The sequence below is a fragment of the Neophocaena asiaeorientalis genome, unplaced genomic scaffold (assembly GCF_003031525.2).
Source record: "Neophocaena asiaeorientalis asiaeorientalis breed wild unplaced genomic scaffold, Neophocaena_asiaeorientalis_V1.1 scaffold26, whole genome shotgun sequence".
Taxonomy (NCBI): Eukaryota; Metazoa; Chordata; class Mammalia; order Artiodactyla; family Phocoenidae; genus Neophocaena; species Neophocaena asiaeorientalis.
The window spans coordinates 6,527,892-6,547,937 of NW_020173108.1; the positions used below are offsets into that span (position 1 = coordinate 6,527,892).

A 20,046-nucleotide genomic window follows, 5' to 3' on the forward strand; every position below is an offset into this window, starting at 1 on the left:
AATCATTTATAACATTACACCTTGTCCTTGACATTTGAGAAGTTGAGCTGTGAGGAAGTATGATAAAATGGAAAGAGAACTGGCCTAGAAGTTGAAAGGTTTTTGTTCTAGTATAGCTTTAGTATATGTTGTTCAATAGCCTAGAGACTTCGGGCAAGTCTCTGTAAGACATAAAATGTTTTAAAATTATTTTTTTGCCTGTGTTGGGTCTTAGTTGCGGCACGCAGGATCTTCATTGAGGCATGTGTGATCTTTTTTTTGTTGTGTGCTGGCTTCTCTCTAGTTATGGCGTGCAGGTTTTCTCTTCTCTAGTTGTGGTGCGTGGGCTCCACGGCGTGTGGGCTCTCTAGTTGAGGTGCCTGGGCTCAGTGGTTGTGGCACGCAGGCTTAGTTTCCCTGCGGCATGTGGGATCTTAGTTCCCCAACCAGGGATTGAACCCGTGTACCCTGCATTGGAAGGCGGATTCTTTACCACTGCAGCACCAGGGAAGTCCCAGATATAGCTAGAAACAAGATCTTCATAACTAGAAGTGATATCTTTAGAATCTAAGCTGGTGGTGATTGAATTTTGAGATTTTTTTTTTTTTTGAGATGGCAGTATGTATTTTGTGACATATTTGGGTCTCTTGCCTTATTTATTTTTTGACTCATTGTTTTCCTGTGGCAGTGTTCACTGCTTCATTTAAGTTTGGGTATAATTATTAGTGGGGGATAATAGTTAAAATTCTTATAAACCACTAGTGGTTATTTGCTGTAGAAAAACTATTAGTAGTTATTTACTTTGGAGTAAGATTTTGTTGTTGTTGTTTGTTTTTTTTTTGTGGTACGCGGGCCTCTTACTGTTGTGGCCTCTCCCGTTGTGGAGCACAGGCTCCGGATGCGCAGGCTCAGTGGCCATGGCTCACGGGCCCAGCTGCTCTGTGGCATGTGGGATCCTCCCGCACCGGGGCACGAACCTGCGTCCCCTGCATCGGCAGTCGGACTCTCAACCACTGCGCCACCAGGGAAGCCCTGGAGTAAGATTTTAAAAATGATTGAAAATGCTGCATTTTAAATTGAGTATGGAACAACTTATCTAAGCAAGTATTTGCAACAGCGTATAGACAAAGCTTTTTCTGTACAAGTAGGTGAAGGTTTATGCCCACCCTTTAAAATCGAAAGCTATTTAGGAAGCAGGTGAGGAATTGCCACATCCTCTAAGAGCTTTTCCTTTCTTTTCTGTAGATGGCAGGAGATGAAACAGTACTTGTAAAGTTTTCCCTTTTTATACCTTCAATTTTTGTAGTCATCTTGCTTATAAGGAAGGACAAAATGGGAACCATAGCATCCTACTTAGAGGAATTGATCTGTAGATCTTAAACATGGAGTTAGACTAGTCCTACAGTAGTGAGATAGTTGTCCAAGTCCAGAAAAGATAATAACTGGAATAACAGAAATTTAGGCTAAATTGTGTGAAATGAGCTGTCTCTGGAATTGGATCTTCTTGGAGGAATCAAATACCTAACCTTGGAAAAACTGAAGAATGACCCTAGACCCAGGAGTGCTGGAAACCTCCCTCTGATGAGTTTTATGCACTGTATTATAAAGAGTCAGGATGATGCAGAAATAGGATATTCAGGGTAAAAAAGTAAGTTAACCTGTGAACTGAGACAGTTTTCACTTTGGTTTATCTTGTTGTTCTCTGCTCTGGGATACTAAGATAAAAAGTTGTCCTATCTATGTGGTGCTGATTTCAGTAATGACTGGATCATTGTAATTTGTAAGAAAGTAAATAAAATTTATTCTTGGGGCGATGGGAAGTGGGAGAATGGAGTGCGGATTGTAGGATCTAAAGAGAATCCTGTGGGGAAAGATACAACCATTATGGGAAATTGTTATCTCCATTTTACAGGTGGGGGTAACTGAAACAGCAGTTTAGTAACATGCTCACAGTCTTACAGTAAGCAGCAAAACAGAGATATTTGGGTATTTGGGTTCTGGAGTTGATGTTCTTGACTGCTATATAGGCAGTTAAGGAATATTTATAAATGGGTGAGAATTTCTAAACACACACAGATGAAAACAGAAGGAATTTGTGATTTTTAAGTACATCTATCTATTTCCTAATAACATTTACCTTTCTGTTGGATCGATATGAATTTTTTCCCCCTGTTTTAGAGTTTTTGTCTTGCTCTGAGGAAAGCACAAGCATATTTAGGAACCACAGTCCTTTAATTTCAGGGAAAAAAATGTTCCCTTTGATAATAAGAATTAATCCTAACTTCTAACCTTTCTGATCTAAATAATAGTCTCTTTTAGCTGATAAAGGAACTTGTCAAAGAAGATTTAACTTTAATTTCTGTAAATTTTGAGGCTAGAAGTTTTAAAGTCAAGTCTTTTGACTTTTATTCCTGATTTTTAAGTGAATACTTTTTTCGTAAAGAGAAAAGTTTTGGGACTAAGGTGGAGCATTGCTGTATTAGTCCACTCAGGCTGCCATAACAAAATACCACAGACTGGGTGGCTTAAACAATAGAAATTTATTTTCTACTTCTCTGGAGGCTGGGAAGATCAAGCTGCCTGCTGATTGACTTCTTGGTGAGGACTCTGATCCTGGCTTGCAGTTGGCTGCCTTTTCTCTGCGTGCTCATGTGACCTTTGCCAGGTGCCTGTGTGAGTGCCCCGAGAGCTAGTGTGCTAGCATCTCCTGTTTTTCATAAGGGCACGAGCCCTATTGGATTAGAGCCCCACCCATATGACCTCATTTAACCTGTAACACCTCCTCAGAGGCCCTATCTCCAAATACAGTCATATTGGGGGTTAGGTCTTCAACATAAGAATTTTGGAGGGTTCAATCCATAGTAGTTGCCATTTTTGAGTGATGAAGTATTCAACTAGCAGTGCTAGAGTTGCAATGTATCCTTCTGCCACTTGGTGGTACTGCAGTATAATAAAAGCAACACTGTTTGAGGGAGGGGAGAACCACCAGTGTCTTAGTTAAAAACCAGATTTTTATTCCATTTATAGGAGTTTATGTTTTTTTTTGAAGATGCTGAGGGTAGGAGTTATTTATTTATTTATTTATTTTTGCTGTATTGGGTCTTCGTTTCTGTGCGAGGGCTTTCTCTAGTTGTGGCAAGCAGGGGCCACTCTTCATCGCAGTGCGCGGGCCTCTCACTATCGCGGCCTCTCTTGTTGCGGAGCGCAGGCTCCAGACGCGCAGGCTCAGAAGTTGTGGCTCACGGGCCTAGTTGCTCCGCAGCATGTGGGGTCTTCCCAGACCAGGGCTCGGACCCATGTCCCCTGCATTGGCAGGTGGATTCTCAACCACTGCGCCACCAGGGAAGTCCCTGTTTCTGATCACTTGTATTCAGTGAAGTAGATTTAGGACAGGGATATGAAAAATGTTTTCTAGATATTATTGAAAGGCTATATTAGGATAACCTTAGTATATTTTTGTTGTTAGTTGCAGTGAAACACCAACTGTTTTTGAGAAGACAGGGAATACTTGGCAGTTCACTTGTGGTTTCAAGATTTCATATTGTTGCTTATTATTTGTCAGAACAACATATTTTATTCTAATAAAGCTTTAATATGCATTTATGTGATTTAATCTTGATAGAATTTGTACAGAGGAATTATTGGTTTATTCTACCTCTTGTAGGCTTATAGGACATAGATTTTACCCAGAGGACTTCATTGTCTATGCTGGTGTTCTTTGGGTAGCACATTTCTTTACTCTTTTTTTTTTTTTTTTTTTTTTTTTTTTTTTTACCAGCCGCTCCGTGGCATGTGGGATCTTCCCGGACCGGGGCACGAACCTGCGTCCCCTGCATCGGCAGGCGGACTCTCAACCACTGAGCCACCAGGGAAGCCCTCTTTACTCTTATGTAGAGATTTTTATCTGATATCATTTGAGACATTAGTCCTATTCCATGTGCCAGGAACATTAAGTCTGTATTATAATACAGGAATGGATTTGATACACAGAAGGTATGGTATTAAAATTTTTATATTTGTTGTCTGTACATGTAAGTGAGCTATTAAAATTTTTTCCTGGTAAATATTTGTTGAGAATGAATACCTAATTTTAGAGGTAAATCGGTCTTTATCACTTTTAGAATTGAGGTCTGTCACTATATTATGTTTATTCTAAGTTTGGTTGTACAGGGTTTCAAGCTGCCTTTGTTAAACTAGGCTGATGGCCTCATGTTGTACCATTTCCTCTCATATAATTCTTCAGCTGTAGCCATTCCCAGCTATGTGAATGGAATGTCTTTTTCTTTCTGTCTATCTGGCAAACTTCTGTTCATCTTTCAAGTCCTAGCTCAAGTGTATCCAGCAGAATAGGATGCTGCCCATGACAGCCTTCCAGAGGTGACCACCCCAACTCACAACCACACCTTACCTGTAACCAAGGCTGAGTTAGGCACCCTGATTCTGTACTCCCATAGCACCCACCTACCTTTTGGCACATATATCATATTGCAGTTATCATTTCTTTTTTAGGTGGAGCTCTTTAAAGAGCAGCGCTTGCTTTATTCATTTCTGAAGTCAGTGCCTAGGACAGTACCTACCACTTACGAAGCACACAGGATATATTTGAATGAATGCACTAGAAAAACCTAAACATTAATTACATGTTACTCTTTAAAATTGTGTTACTATTGAGAGAATTTCAAGTATAGAGAAAAATAGTAAGAATAATATAAAGAATAGATTCACCTGTTAATATTTTGCCATATTTGCTTTATTTTGATACATATGGGTGAATGGTTTTTATTATTATTGCTAAATACTTTAGGAGTAAATTGCAGACAAAATGCCCCTTAACCCCTAATTATTTACACATGTAAATTTTAAGAAGTGGGAAGTTCTCTTATATAAGCACAGTGTAATTATCAAATTCAGGAGTGGGACATTGGTAGGTTCTGTTATCTAACAGACAATTCTTATTCATATTTACTAGTTGATCCATTATGGTCCTTTTCTGCAGTTTCCACCCCCTTCTCCATCCAGGATCCTATCCAGGCTCATGCACTGTATTTGCATTTAATTGTTATGTTTTCAGTCTCTAATCTGAAACAGCCCCTCGGTCCTCCAATACTTGTTTTAGTAAGCATGTATTCAGTTAGATTCTGTTTGGTAACAGGCTCTGCTCACAAGGAACTTAGAATATACAGTTTACCTTTAGCATAGTTTCTAATTATTATACAGACATACGTGACTGGAATGTATACTAATTTCTGATTATAAGGTATTATTCAAAGAAGGTAGTTAAAGGGAATAACTGTAAAAATAGAATTAAGAACTATATAAAGTTATTTAAAAACTTTTTTGTTGGAGGATAAGAACATAAAATACACTAATCTTAACAGGTTATTCATTTTTATATATGTATATACCTGTGAAACCACCACCTAGGTCAAAGAATATTTTCAGCACCTCAGAAGATTCTTTCCTGCCCCTTCTTAGTCAATGCCTACTTTTCCCCACATTTCCTGAAGGGAACCACTATCTTGACTTCTATCACCATTGATTAGTTTTGCCTGGTCTTGAGCTTCATATAATTAGGATTTTACAATAGTTATTCTTTGTGTTTTATGTCTTTGGCTCAGTATAATGCCTGTGAGATTCATCTATGTTGTTGTGTATATTAGCAGTTGGTCCTTTTTAATTGCTCTTTGTTATATTCCAGTGTACAAATATACCACAGTTTGTCCATTCTCTTATGCATTGGATTGTATCCAGTTTTTGGCTATTCAGAATAAAACTGCTGTAAATATTCTTATACATGTCCTTTGAGGAAAATAAGCCTTCATTTCTCTAGGAGTGGAATTATTGAGTCATAGGGAAGTTGCATATCTACTGCCAATGGTTTTCCAGGTGGTTGAACCGATTTACATTCCCACCACCTGCATATGAGAGTTCTAGTTGTCCTGACCTACACATAGAATTACCAATTAAAAAATTTTTATCCCATGTTCATGGAGTGTGAGAATTAATATTGTTTAATGTCATTACTGCCAAAAACCATGTCTAGATTCAGTGTGATCCCTTTCAAGATTTCAACGACATTAGTTTTACAGAATTAGAAAAGAAATTCTAAAATATATATGTAACCACCAAAGACTCCGAATAGCCAAAGCAATCCTGAGAAAGAAGAACAAAGTGGAAGGCATCACACTGCCTGATTTCAAGCTATACTATAAAGCTATAGTAATTAAAACAGTATGGCACTGGTATAAAAACAGACAAATATATAGATCAATGGAATAGAACTGAGATCCCAGAAATAAACCCACACGTATATGGTCAGCTAATATTTGAAGAGGGAGCCAAGAAAACTGAATGGAGAAAAGAAGTCTCTTCAGTAAATTGTGCTGGAGAAATTGGATATTCTCATGTAAAAGAATGAAACTAGACCCCTGACTTATACCACTCACAGAAGTTAACTTGAAATGGGTTAAATACTTAAATTTAAATGTAAGACCTGAAACTATAAAACTCCTAGAAGAAAACAGGATAAAAACTCCTTGACATGGGTCTTGGCAATGATTTTTTGGCTATGACACCAAAAGCACCAAAATAAGCAAGTGCGACTACATCAACCCAAAAGCTTCTGTACAGCAAGAGAAACAGTCAACAGTAGAATGACAGCCTACGGAATGGGAGAAAATACTCGAAAACCATATATTTGATAAGGGGTTAATAGCTAAACTGTATAAAGAACTCATACAACTCAACAAAAAATTCAATTAAAAAATGGGCAAAAGACCTGAATATACATTTTTCCAAAGAAGATAGAGGAATGGCTAATGGAATGGAAGATAGAGGTATGTGAAAAGATGCTCAACATCACTAGGTTATTAGGCAAATAGAAATCAAAACCACAATGATATATCTCTTATGCCTGTTAGAATGGCCACCTTAAAAAGACAGATGAATGTGGAGAAAAGGGATCCCTTGTTCACTGTTACTGAGATTGTAAACTGGTACAGCAAAGCTGTATGGAGGATCCTCAAAAAATTAAATTACAACTACCATATGATCCAGCAATTCCACTAGTGGGAATATATCCAAAGGAAATGAAAATGCTAACTTGAAAAGGTATCTGCATTCTTATGTTCATAGCAGCACTTTTTACAACAGCCAAGACATGGAAACAGCCTAAGTGTTCATCGATGAATGGTTAAAGAATATGTGGTATGTTATATTCACAATGGAATATATTTCAGCTGTTAAAAAAAAAAGAATCCTGCCATTTGCGCTATGGATGGACATTGAGAGCATTATGCAAAATGAAATACGTCAGACAAAGACAGGTACTGTATGGTCTCACTTATATGTGGAATTTGAAAAAACAAAACAAAACTCATAGAGGGAGAGATCAGTTTTGTGGTTATCAGAGGGTGTGTGCGTGTAGAGGAGAATTGTAGGAAGCTGGTCAAAAGGCACAAACTGAGTTAGAAGATAAATAAGTACTAGGGATGCAGTGAACACAACATGATGACTGTAGTTAACACTGCTGTATGATACGTATGTAAGTTGCTCAGAGAGTAGATCCTAAGAGTTCTCATTACAGTGAGTTCTCATTACAAGTCAAACCGTTAAGCTGTACACCTTAAAGTTAAGCAATGGTATATATCAATTATATCAGTAAAACTGGGGAAAATTTTATGGTCATTTCTCAATATATACAAAAAGTTAATTATGTTGTTTATCTGAAGTTAATATAATGTTAATTATATCAATTTAAAAAAATTTTAGTCATTCTCATGGGAATGTAATGGTCTGTCATTGTGCTTCTAATTTATGTATCTCTGAAGTCTAATGATGTTGACCACATTGTCATATTCTTATTGGCCATTTGAATGTCCTCTTTTATTAAGTACCCACTTACATGTTACCCATTTTTAAAAAAAGTTGGTTTACTTGTCCTGTGGATATATAGGACTTTTTAATATAGTCTGGATTTGAGTGTATTGTGAATGTCTTCTGGTTTATGTCTTCCCTTTTGACCTTCTTAATGGAAACTCTGAAGAGAAACAATTTTATGTCACTGATGTGTAAACTTTCAGGTAAACCAGTCCTAATTGTTACAGTTATAAATCTAATATCCATCCTGATTGATTTACAATTAAAACAAATTTTTTTAAGCTATGTCTGAAGCAGTAGAGTAGGGTAGACCTTAGTTGCAAAGAAAAGGAAAACCAAAGTATCTGGACTTTCACTCCAGATAGCATACATGAGTTGTGAAATAAATCCACAATTGGTAAAAGAATTTTATTTTGGAAAAGGTGTATAGTTTTGGTTTAGGACAAGAAAACTTTTTTTTTTTTTTGGTAGCATATCTGTATTTCTGTTCCCACTCTGTCGTTTCCAGAAGTAGGAAATACAAATAATGTCTGTTTTTTCTATATACCATAGAGCAGTTTTCAAGTAAGTATATTCACATAGTTCTTAAAATTAGGGAAAGGTTTAGCATAATCGGGAGTATACAGAAATGAGTTAGGTGTTGTAGAGGAGCTTAAATTGGGAGTTACAGTCTACACATGTTTGAGACAAGTATAGATGTGCCCTTGTTGAGGAAGGTAGAAAGATGTACCTTTCTCTTGTCCAGATGTACTGGCAAGAGAAGGAGGGAAGAGACAAAAAAAAAAAAAATGGATAGAAATATCTCCTTCACACCCATACCTTGTAAGATATTCAGGCCTGTGCATGTTCTGTCCCACTGATTGGTTAGAAGGTGCTGAAACTAGAGGGAAGAGGAGGAACGAACTCCAGTGTAAAAGATGCACACTGGTTACTAGACACTAAAGCTCCAAAGCCTTTTTCATTTGGGGGTGAAGTGAGGAAGGACTTTGTCACAGAACACAAATGTTATCTGAAGGAGAACTTTAAGGCTAGAAGATACCAGTGCTTTTTAAATTTTAAGCAGAAGCCTGGGATTTTAATCAAATTAAGAATGGCTCCTCTGGCTGAAGGAAAAGGTGAGGGTTAGATGTGACATTTTATTCCTGAGATTTATGCTCCTGCAGTCCTTGAGGCACGGTGAGGAAAGGCAGTTTTAGAACCATTAATCCACTTCACTAGTTCTCATTTTTAGTGCATTTACAACACCTCCCCACACACACACGTGCAAATGTGGTTGTAGCTATACTCTTGGAATCTGCCCACTTAAATATTAGTATTAATCACATTCCGTTTTCATGTTTGAGAAATGGTTTTCTTTGTGAAAGACGGGGGCTCCCAACCCCTGGGCCACGGAATGGTACCAGTCAGCAGCCTGTTAGGAACCAGGCTGCACGGCAGGAGGTGAGCGGCGCCCACCCAGCCCTGCAACCCTGGTCCGTGGAAAAATTGTCTTCCACGAAATGGGCCGCTGGTGTAAGACACTTTTCATTCTGTAGCTTGGTATACGTGTAGATTTGTGGTTGCTGTGAATAAAATCCATATGGAGTTCCCAGTGACTTCCCACAGAGTGGGAACCACTGATGTATTCTCACATCTTAAGGGTTCTGGACCCAATTACATTGTGTGTGTGTGTGTGTGTGTGTGTGTGTGTGTGTGTGTGTGTGTCCAAACCAGCAAGCAAGTTTTGGACATCAGCAGGGTGTCCTACAATTCAACTCAGTTCTGACACTGTCTACCTGGAGATAGCATCACATTCCACATGTTAAGGGCTCAGTCCCATAAGACCCTCCTTTGCTTCAGATGCCAGTCGCAAGTCCAGGTTGTCATTTGTGCTTCTGAGCTCCTCCTTGGGTTTGATTAATTTGCTAGAGTGATTCGCAGAATTCAGAATTCAGTTTTTCTTACTAGATTATCAGTTTATTGTAATAAAAGGATATAACTCAGAAATAGCCAAATGGAAGACATAAATACATAGGGCAAGGTATAGGGAAAGGGCAAGGAGCTTTCGTGTTCTCTTCTAGGGCACTGCTATGCCCAAATCTTCATGTGTTCACCAAACCAGAAACTCTCCTTTTGGGTTTTTAGGGGGGGCTTCATTTCATTGTCATGACTGATTAAATCATTGGCCATTAGCAATTGAGCTCAATCCCTGGAGGTGTGGGGGAGAAGGGGCTGAAAGTTCCAGCCCTCTTAATCACCTGGCGACCAGCTTCAGTCCTTACTCAATCCTTACATGGGCTTCTTAAGTCACCTAATTAACATAACACAAAGACACTCTTGCTTTCCTCGCTTAAGACATTCCAAGGGTTTTAGGAGATCTTGTACCAGAAAGGGGGACAGTGACCAAATATATATTACTGTAAGTCACAGTTTCCCACGTTGCCCTTCACTGAATAGGTGAAGAAACTTAGGCTCAGGTATGCAAGGAAGTTTTTCCATAGTGAACAGTTCAACAGAGGCACAGCTAGAACTAGACCCTGAAATATTCTTTTTCCTTAGTGGTTTTTAAATGAATGAATGAATGTATGTATGGCTGCGTTGGGTCTTCGTTGCTGCGTGTGGGCTTGTCTCTCGTTGTGGCGAGTGGGGGCCACTCTTCGTTGCGGTGTGCCGGCTTCTCACTGGGGTGGCTTCTCTTTGTTGCAGAGCTCGGGCTCTAGGCGCGCCGGCTTGATTGATTGTGGCATGTGGGGTTAGTAGTTGTGGCATACGGGCTTAGTTGCTCTGTAGCTTGTGGGAATCTTCCCGGACCAGGGCTCGAACCCGTGTCCCCTGCATTGGCAGGCAGATTCTTAACCACTGCGCCACCAGGGAAGTCCCAAATTTTTGTCTTTGATATAAACAAATTTTAATGAACTGAAGGTCTAACAGCAAAACTTGAAAATCATCATCCAAATTTGTTATTTCCAGGTCTTTGAAGAAACTGGTTTTGATATTAAAGATTATATTTGTAAGGATGATTACATTGAACTCCGAATCAATGACCAGCTTGCTCGTTTGTACATCATTCCAGGAATTCCAAAAGATACCAAATTTAACCCGAAAACCAGAAGAGAAATTCGGGTATGTAATTGAAAAGTATTTTCAGATTGCTGGACAGTATCCCAATTAAATGATGTAGGAAATTGCTTTTAGAAACTCCTTGATAATAAATAACTAACAAAATGAATTATTTTCTTGTGTTTCAGAACATTGAGTGGTTCTCCATTGAGAAATTGCCCTGTCATAGAAATGATATGACCCCAAAATCCAAACTTGGTTTGGCACCAAACAAATTTTTTATGGCCATTCCTTTTATCAGGTATGTTCGTATTTCTTTAAATACAAAACTTCATAAATTCTGATAGTGAGTTTCTTTACATAGCCAAGTTTTAAAATTGAATTCTTAATGTTTCCATAGACCATTAAGGGACTGGCTTTCTCGAAGATTTGGCGATTCCTCAGATAGCGACAATGGATTTTCCTCAGCTGGTAGCACACCAGCTAAACCCACTGTGGAAAAATTGAGGTAAAGAAATATATGCGTAGGATTCTGACTTTTTGATAGTTTTTAATGCAGTGACATTTTGCTTATAAAGTTTGCAGAGGTGTTGGCTTCCTTTTTGTAGGTACTATTTTATTACTGGTCTCACAAATAATTGAAAAAAATTTTAAGGGTTTTTGATGAGAGGTTAGTGGAATTTGGAAAGGAGCTTCAGGCATATTTAAAAATGGTATACATAAGAGCTTATCAACTTTTTAGATGGATAGATAGACTATGAGGAAAAGACAAAAATCCTCTGTATGTATATTTATACTGTTACTTCCCTGTTCTCATATCTTTACTTTAGAAATAATTGAGTTTCTGAAGATGGTTGAATGGGGGGAATATATTGAAGTTTGTTTTTGTGTAGAGGAGATGAGGGATGCTGGTGTATGTATAATTTGTTCAGAAAGATAACACTGTGAAGGCTTGGGCTTGCTGCTTTTCTTTCCCTAGCCTAGACTGTATATTATAAAGAGTGACTATTACATGGACATGAACCGCAAAGAGCATTTTCTTGGTTGGAATGTAATTGTATCCAAATCACAATTATAGAGTAGGCTGAGTAAGTAATTTTCTTAAATAAGTATATGTATTTGTAATCAGCTTGCTAGAACTTTGCCTTTGTTAGGTTCAGAGAGAGCTGCTTTTTATACTTTCTCTAATTTAGGTGTTCTGTTTTTATCCCAGAGCTTTAAAAAGTAAACAATAGGAGTAACACATCTGCAGCCAATATTTTTTAAACACATAGGGAATATTCCATTTTAGTTGAATTTTATGAGGATAGGAGATTAGACTAAATGCCTTGAAAGGTCATTTCTGCCTTTCAGAATCTATGATTATAATCACCAAATTATATACTACTAAACATAAGGGAAGCAGTAAAAAGGAAAAAGAGTAAAGTAGACAGGAATGTAGTCAAGATTAAAAAAATCCAATCACTACTAAAAAGTCATGAAATAGTGACACTGTTTGAAAAGAAATTGTGTCACTGTTCATATTTGGGAGAATCTGTCCACCATAGTGTGTGATAAGATTCCCACATCTTTCAGTCAGTGTTAGGGTTTGTGGTCCTAGAGAATGGAATGAGACAATAAATAACTTCTTTAACCAAATTTCAGGTTGCTTAGGCAGGGTGGTGTCTGTTTTTAGCATATAGAATAACATCTATTGATGTGTTGGAGGAAATATCTGAGTTTTGTCTAAAGAAAGAGTAGAGAGTCTGCAATTTAATTACAGTTTTTAAATGGGAAAGGGGACAGATTCTGAAATATTCAAAAACAATCTTACTATAATATGGATCTTGGGATCAGTGGCTCTGGACTGTATTACACATGTATGTGGTACTACAGAATACGATTTCTTTTCTTTACTACAAACTACTGTTACAGTTGGTTTCTTTTGCATAAGTATTTGAGACTGGATCTTTATTTAACTTGCTTCTCCATCGTTTTTGAGCTCCTGAATTTTTTGCTGTACAATGTAGCTTAATTTTTCAGATCCTCTTCCAGCATGGCCGGGGTCCATAACTGACCTGTGCCAGATCAAATTCCATACTTAAGCATCCTAGTAAAGAATTGAGAATTGAGTTGTCTGTCCTGTTAAGAAGGAAGATCCACTGACATTTGTTTGTTTCGACTAGATTTATTTATTGAATTTATTACTAAATTTATTAAATTTATGAAAGAATTATTTTCTTCAGTTGTGTTTCTTTTTGCGGGGTGGGGGGGCATGCATCACAGCTTGCGGGATCTTAGTTCCCCAACCAGGGATTGAACCCGTGCCCCCTGCACTGGAAGCGCAGAGTCCTAACCACTGGACCGCCAGGGAACTCCCCAGATTTTTAAAAGTACAATCATTTATAGGGAGGAAGTGGTATCAATAAATTTAGGAAACTTTGGGATTAAAAATAACAGTATTAATTCATTCAAGAAATATGGAATGCTAGGCACTCTTCTGGGTGCTGGGGGTAAAGTGTTAGGCAGAGTCAACAAGAATCCCCTGCCCTCACGGAACTTATACTCCAGTGGGCGGAGATAGACAGTAAATAAAGTAAAATTTGTAGTCTGTAAGATAAACTAACAGGTGTTAGAAAGACTATAAGTGAAAATTTTCTGATCTGATTTTTATTTTTTAAATCTTGGTGTAGTCGAACCAAATTCCGCCACAGTCAGCAATTATTTCCTGAAGGTTCTCCCGGTGACCAGTGGGTAAAGCACAGGCAACCACTGCAACAAAAACCATATAATAATAATCATTCTGAAATGTCTGACCTTTTAAAAGCAAAGGTGAGTGATACACATTTAAAGATTTTCATAACTTTAGCTCATTTGACTTTGGAATGTATCTGAGTTGAGGAATTACAGATTAACAGTTGTAGAGTTCTGAATTGTTAATCCAAGGCTCCTGTGTTTCTGACTTGTGATTTGAAGTAGGGATGAGACTCCTTAACCTTTACAGCTTTGGTATTGATCCAGTGTAGTAAGTAATATGAATTAACATCTGATTTTGGTAAATATGCTACCAGTGAAAGGTTCATCACTGTGTTGTATTCTGGTGTATGATTATATTACAGTTTATTTATCCATTCTACTCTTAGTGGACATGTTTGTTGTTTCCACTTTGGGGCTTTTACAAACCATACTGCTATGAATATTTCTGTACATGTCTTTTGAGGAACATACACAGTTCTTTTGGGTATATAGAATTGGGTAGAAATGTTGGAGCAGTGGATATGCCTATGTTCTTGAGTATATACTCAATATTCTCAGGTAATTTATATCCCCAGCAAAACATATGAGAGTTCCATTTGTTCCACATCCTTACTAATCCATGGTATTATCTGTCTTTATTACTTTAGCCATCTATTTGGGTACCACTCTTTTTATTTTCATTCTTTTAAAAATATACTGGTTTCATCAAAATTAAAAAACTTTTGTGCATCAGAGATCACTATCAAAAGAGAAGAGACAGCCCATGGAATGGGGGAATTTGCAAATCACATATCTAATGGATTAATATCCAGGATATATGGAGAACTCCTACAATTCAACTACAAACAAAACAACCCAATTAAAAAAATGGGTAGACACCTTGAATAGACATTTCTTTAAAGAATATATACAAATGGCCAATAAGCACATGAAAAGATGCTCACAATCATTAGTAGAATGCAAATCAAAACCACAGGAGATACTATTAATACCCACTAGGTATGAAGTAATAAAAATGTAATTTAAAAAATGGAGAATGATAAGTGCTGACAAGAATGTAGGGAAATTGGAACCCGTGTGCATTGCAGGTGGGAATGTAGAATGGTGCAGCTGCCATGGAAAACAGTTTGGATGGTTCGTCAAATAGTTAAACATAGAATTACCATGTGACCCAGCAATTCCATTCCTAGGCTCATACTCAAAAGAATTGAAAGCAGGGACTTAAACAGGTAACTTATATCCCAGTGTTCACAGTAGCATTATTCGTGATAGCCAAAAGGTGGAAACAACCCATGTGTCTGTCAGCAGATTAATGGATAAACAAAATAAACATATAGAGGAATATTATTTGGCCTTAAAAAGGAATGAAAGGGACTTCCCTGGTGTTCCAGTGGTTAAGACTCCACGCTCCCAATGCAGGGGGCCCGGGTTGGATCCCTGGTCAGGGAACTGGATCCCTCATGCTGCAGCTAAGACCCGGTGCAGCCAAATGAATAAATAAATATTTAAAAAAAAAAAAAAAGGAATGAAATTATGATACGTACGTGCTACAACATGGATGAACCTTAAACACATGCTAAGTGAAATAAGCCATACACAAAAGGACAAATATTGTATGACTCCACTTACATGAGGTGCCTAGTGTAGGTAAATTTATAGACAGAAATTAACTTGAGGTTACCAGGGCTGAGGGACAGGAGGGAATATGGAATTATTTAATAGGTACGAAGTTCTGTTTAGATGATGAAAAAGTTTTGGAGATGGATACTGGTGGTGGTTGCACAACATTGTGACTGTACACTGCCACTGAGTTGTACATTTAAAAGTGGTTCAAGTGCTAAATTTTATGTATATGGTACCGCAATAAAAGGTAAATACCGAGAAGAACGGGATGAAATTGAATTAAAAGTCTGTGGTAACATGAGTCTCTGAAAGCTGTATTTCCCTACCTTTCTTTCTTTAAATTAGCTTGTTGTTTTCAAGCTATTTTAGGAACTGCTTAATTTTTTCTGTAGGTAGATAGAATGTACATAAATAAATGTATTTTTATACATTTTAAAATAATAATAAAATTATTCTGCTCACTGTTTTAGCTAGTCCTCTTAAATAGCTGTCTTTTTAAGACCTCTAAAGCCAAATTAATGTTTAAAAACTTTGTGTTTTAAGTTAAACTTAGAGTTATTTTCTAAGAAAATTAACTCGTTAAAGCAGTATAATAGCAAGATGTCAACTACTGCATGTTTAGGTTTTAGGTCTAAATTTAGGGATAATGGCCCAAATTTTAAAAACCAGTTGTCTTTATTATTTTGTATAAAAAGAGATTATTAATTCTAAAAATCCCTATTTGTTTATTAATAATTTAAAGCAGATTTTAGGGTAACAGTGATCACATCGGCTGCCTGTTTCCAGCTTTAAGGACTGTAGTCAGTGGGCCTCAGTGTTCCCTCACAGAGAGGTTTTCTTTGGCAGTCACATAAGGTTTTCAAAGTTGTTCCTCTCCTTGCTCCCATTATTCTTTTACTCCTCATGCTTGTAAACACAGTCTGTGAGCAGAAATGGCATAAGGCAAGAGGTGTGGAAAGATTCCTAGGGACCATTATATTTGCTGTTTCATATCTTTTGAGGACTCTTGCTTTGTGAAGCACTACCTTCTATAAGAAAATATATTGATAGTGGTTCTCCAGTGTTTAAGGAAGGTTTTGGGTGGGGGTGCTTTGCTGAACTCTGATTCAACCAGCTAAATACATTCATAGGGATATATTGTTTTATCCTGTTTCATTATGCTATAGGTTTACATTTTATTTCTTCTTATTGGAAAAACAGAGTCAAAGTATGAGGGGAAATGGCAGAAAACAGTATCAAGAGTCACCTAATCAAAAGAAAAGAACAAATGGGGTCCACAGCCAGCCAGGCAAGCAGCAGAATCCCTTGATGGTAAGAGTTAACAGCTCTCATGCTAAGAAGTCAGTTCACGCTTTTTAAGCTGGGGCAAGGGCATTGGCGAGGCACGTTGAATTGATATATTGACAGGATTTTTATGAGCCTGCTGTGTGCGCACTATTCACCCACTAAAAAATCTCTGCCTACTCTCAATTATAGGTTTATCACATTGATTCAAATGTGCAACTGATCTTTACTTTTTATGTGGGTATTTATTTATTATTTTTTAAATTAATTTTTATTGGAGTATAGTTGATTTACAATGTTGTGTTAATTTTTGCTGTACAGCAAAGTGAATCAGTTATACATATACCCACTCTTTTTCAGATTCTGTTCCCATATATAGGTCATTACAGAGTATTGAGTAGAGTTCCCTGTGCTATACTGTAGGTTCTTGTTGGTTATCTATATGTGGGTATTTAGATTTAATACTTTGGAAACAGTGTGTAGTCAACCCTGCTTTCTAGACAAGTCCTAAGTTTTCTCTCTATATTTTTCTAAATAGAGTCTGTATTATTTTAATGAAGTTAAAAGTTTGGAATAACATCACAGTGTTTTTGTTTTTGTTCAAGTTGATAGAATTTAGAAAACAAAAATAAATAAAACACAATACTCATAGCCAGTGTCATAGTCATTAGACTAGGCTGAAAGGCAAATACGTGTGAGCATTTTAAGGCATTTACTTCCATTCTTTTAGTCTGTGTTCCAGAAAGTAATTCATAAACTGATAAGTCTCCTTGCTTATCTTTTCTGTAAGTCCCAGTATTTCTTTCCTTTTTTAAAAAGATGTATTTATTTTATTTTTATTATTTTTTAAAATTAATTTATTTTTGGCTGTGTTGGGTCTTCATTGCTGCACGCAGGCTTCCTCTAGTTGCAGTGAGCGGGGGCTACTGTTTGTTGTGGTGTGCGGGCTGCTCATTGTGGTGGCTTCTTTGCTGCAGAGCGTGGGCTCTAGGTGTGCGGGCTTCAGTAGTTGTGGCTTGTGGCCTCAGTAGTTGTGGCGCACGGGCTTAGTTGCTCCGTGGCATGTGGGATCTTCCCGGACCAGGGATCGAACCTGTGTCCTCTGCATTGGCAGGCAGATTCTTAACCACTGCACCACCAGGGAAGTCCCAGTCCTGGTATTTCTATGTTGAATTTTCTTATTGTATCTTCACCTATTTTTCTTTCTTTAACAGTGGGTGATAATAGTAATTTCAAGTTTTTAACAAAAGTATTTTCCTTGAATTCCCTAGGTGCTGTTGATTTAACTTGGGGTGTATTGATTCCACTAGCAAGCACATGTTAAAGATCAGTTTACTGTTAGACTACTTGCCCTTTACTATTATTGTACTCCACTCTGGTAGAAATAGTGACAAGAACAAAGAAGAGTCTTAATAGATGGTCAGAAGGCTTTTAATCTAATTCAACATCTGTCCCTAACAAAAGCTGGACAGATTAAAATGATAGTACTATACAAATGTTAATTCTCCTCAAATTAATACATAGATTTAATTCAATACCAATCAAAATCCTTGATTTTTTGGGGGGAACTTCACAAATGACTCTCACATTTGTCTAAAAGAACTTGAATAAATTTTTTATAAGTTCTTAAAGTTAATGGTGGAGAACAAGTATATGAACAGCTTATAAGGGAAGAACTAAAAGTGACTGATAAATGTATAAATGTGTAATCAAAGAAAGTAAATTAAAACAGGATGCCACTTTTCCTCATTAGATTGGCAAAGATGAAAAGATAGCCACTTATGTATTGAGAATATTGAGAGCCCTTAAGAATTGCTAATTGGTACAGCCTCCTAGAGAGTAGTTTGGCTATATTGAAAGCCTGAAAAAGTTCTTACCTTGTTTCCCTAGAAGAGAAATTTAAAGAATATTCACTCCATTGCTCTTAATTATGAAAACATGGAAACAATCTAAATATCCAAGAAGATAATACTAAATGCAATATCGTAGATCTATGCCATAGACTACCATGTAGTCATTAAAAGTGATGATGTAGATTTGTATTTATTGAAAAAGGAATATGTTCATAGTATATACATTTAAAAAGTGGGTTATATCCTTTTTGACCCACCTCCTAGAGAAATGGAAACAAAAATAAACAAATGGGACCTAATGAAACTTAAAAGCTTTTGCACAGCAAAGGAAAACATAAGACAAAAAGACAACCCTCAGAATGGGAGAAAATATTTGCAAATGAAGCAACTGACAAAGGATTAATCTCCAAAATTTACAAGCAGCTGATGCGGCTCAATATTAAAAAAAACAAACAATCCAATCCAAAAATGGGCAGAAGACCTAAACAGATATTTCTCCAAAGAAAATATACAGATTGCCAACAAACACATGAAAGGATGCTCAGCATCACTAATCATATGTATAGCTGATTCACTTTGTTATAAAGCCGAAACTAATAACACCATTGTAAAGCAATTATACTCTAATAAAGATGTTAAAAAAAAAAAAAAAGATCCTGCAGGGCAAAGGCAAAAAACTACAATGAGGTATCACCTCACACTGGTCAGAATGGTCATCATCAAAAAATCTACAAACAATAAATGCTGGAGAGGGTGTGGAGAAAAGGGAACCCTCTTGCACTGTTGGTGGGAATGTAAATTGATACAGCCACTATGGAGAACAGTATGGAGGTTCCTTAAAAAACTAAAAATAGAACTACCATATGACCCAGCAATCCCACTACTGGGCATAAACCCTGAGAAAACAATAATTCAAAAAGAGTCATGTACCAAAGTGTTATTGCAGTTCTGTTTACAATAGCCAGGACATGGAAGCAACCTAAGTGTCCATCAGCAGATGAATGGATAAAGATGTGGTACATATATACAATGGAATATTACTCAGCCATAAAAAGAAACGAAATTGAGTTATTTGTAGTGAGGTGGATGGACCTAGAGTCTGTCATACAGAGTGAAGTAAGTCAAAGAGAAAAACAAATACTGTATGCTAACACATATATATGGAATCTTAAAAAAAAAAAAAATGTGGTTCTGAAGAACCTAGGGGCAGGACAGGAATAATGACGCAGACGTAGAGAATGGACTTGAGGACACGGGGAGTGGGAAGGGTAAGCTGAGATGAAGTGAGAGAGTGGCATGGACATATATACACTACCAAATGTAAAATAGAGAGCTAGTGGGAAACAGCCGCATAGCACAGGGAGATCAGCTCAGTGCTTTGTGTCCACTTAGATGGGTGGGATAGGGAGGGTGGGAAGGAGACGCAAGAGGGGGGAGATATGGGGATATATGTATATGTATAGCTGATTCACTTTGTTATAAAGCAGAAACTAACACACCATTGTAAAGCAATTATACTCCAATAAAGATGTTACAAAATAAAAAGTGGGTTATAGAATACTATGTATAGAATAATTCTGTTTGTTACATAATTATATGAAAATACATTCACACATATCTTCATAGAAAAAAGCTGGAAAGATGTACTGGAATG

The 20,046-nt window shown here is 37.2% G+C and overlaps 1 protein-coding gene across 3 annotated transcripts in view; it reads left to right on the forward strand.

Moving 5' to 3' along the window:
* The window catches only part of DCP2 (decapping mRNA 2), a 50,289-nt gene that overhangs the window by 20,286 nt on the left and 9,957 nt on the right, over nt 1-20,046 (forward strand). For 2 of the 3 annotated variants that reach the window (XM_024743386.1, XM_024743388.1), the window contains exons 5-10: nt 7,218-7,304; nt 10,807-10,959; nt 11,085-11,197; nt 11,297-11,404; nt 13,569-13,707; nt 16,456-16,566. In XM_024743386.1, the coding sequence (XP_024599154.1) occupies nt 7,218-7,304; nt 10,807-10,959; nt 11,085-11,197; nt 11,297-11,404; nt 13,569-13,707; nt 16,456-16,566 (711 nt within the window). The remainder of the gene's footprint in view (nt 1-7,217; nt 7,305-10,806; nt 10,960-11,084; nt 11,198-11,296; nt 11,405-13,568; nt 13,708-16,455; nt 16,567-20,046) is intronic. The other variant, XM_024743387.1, reaches the window with a different exon arrangement.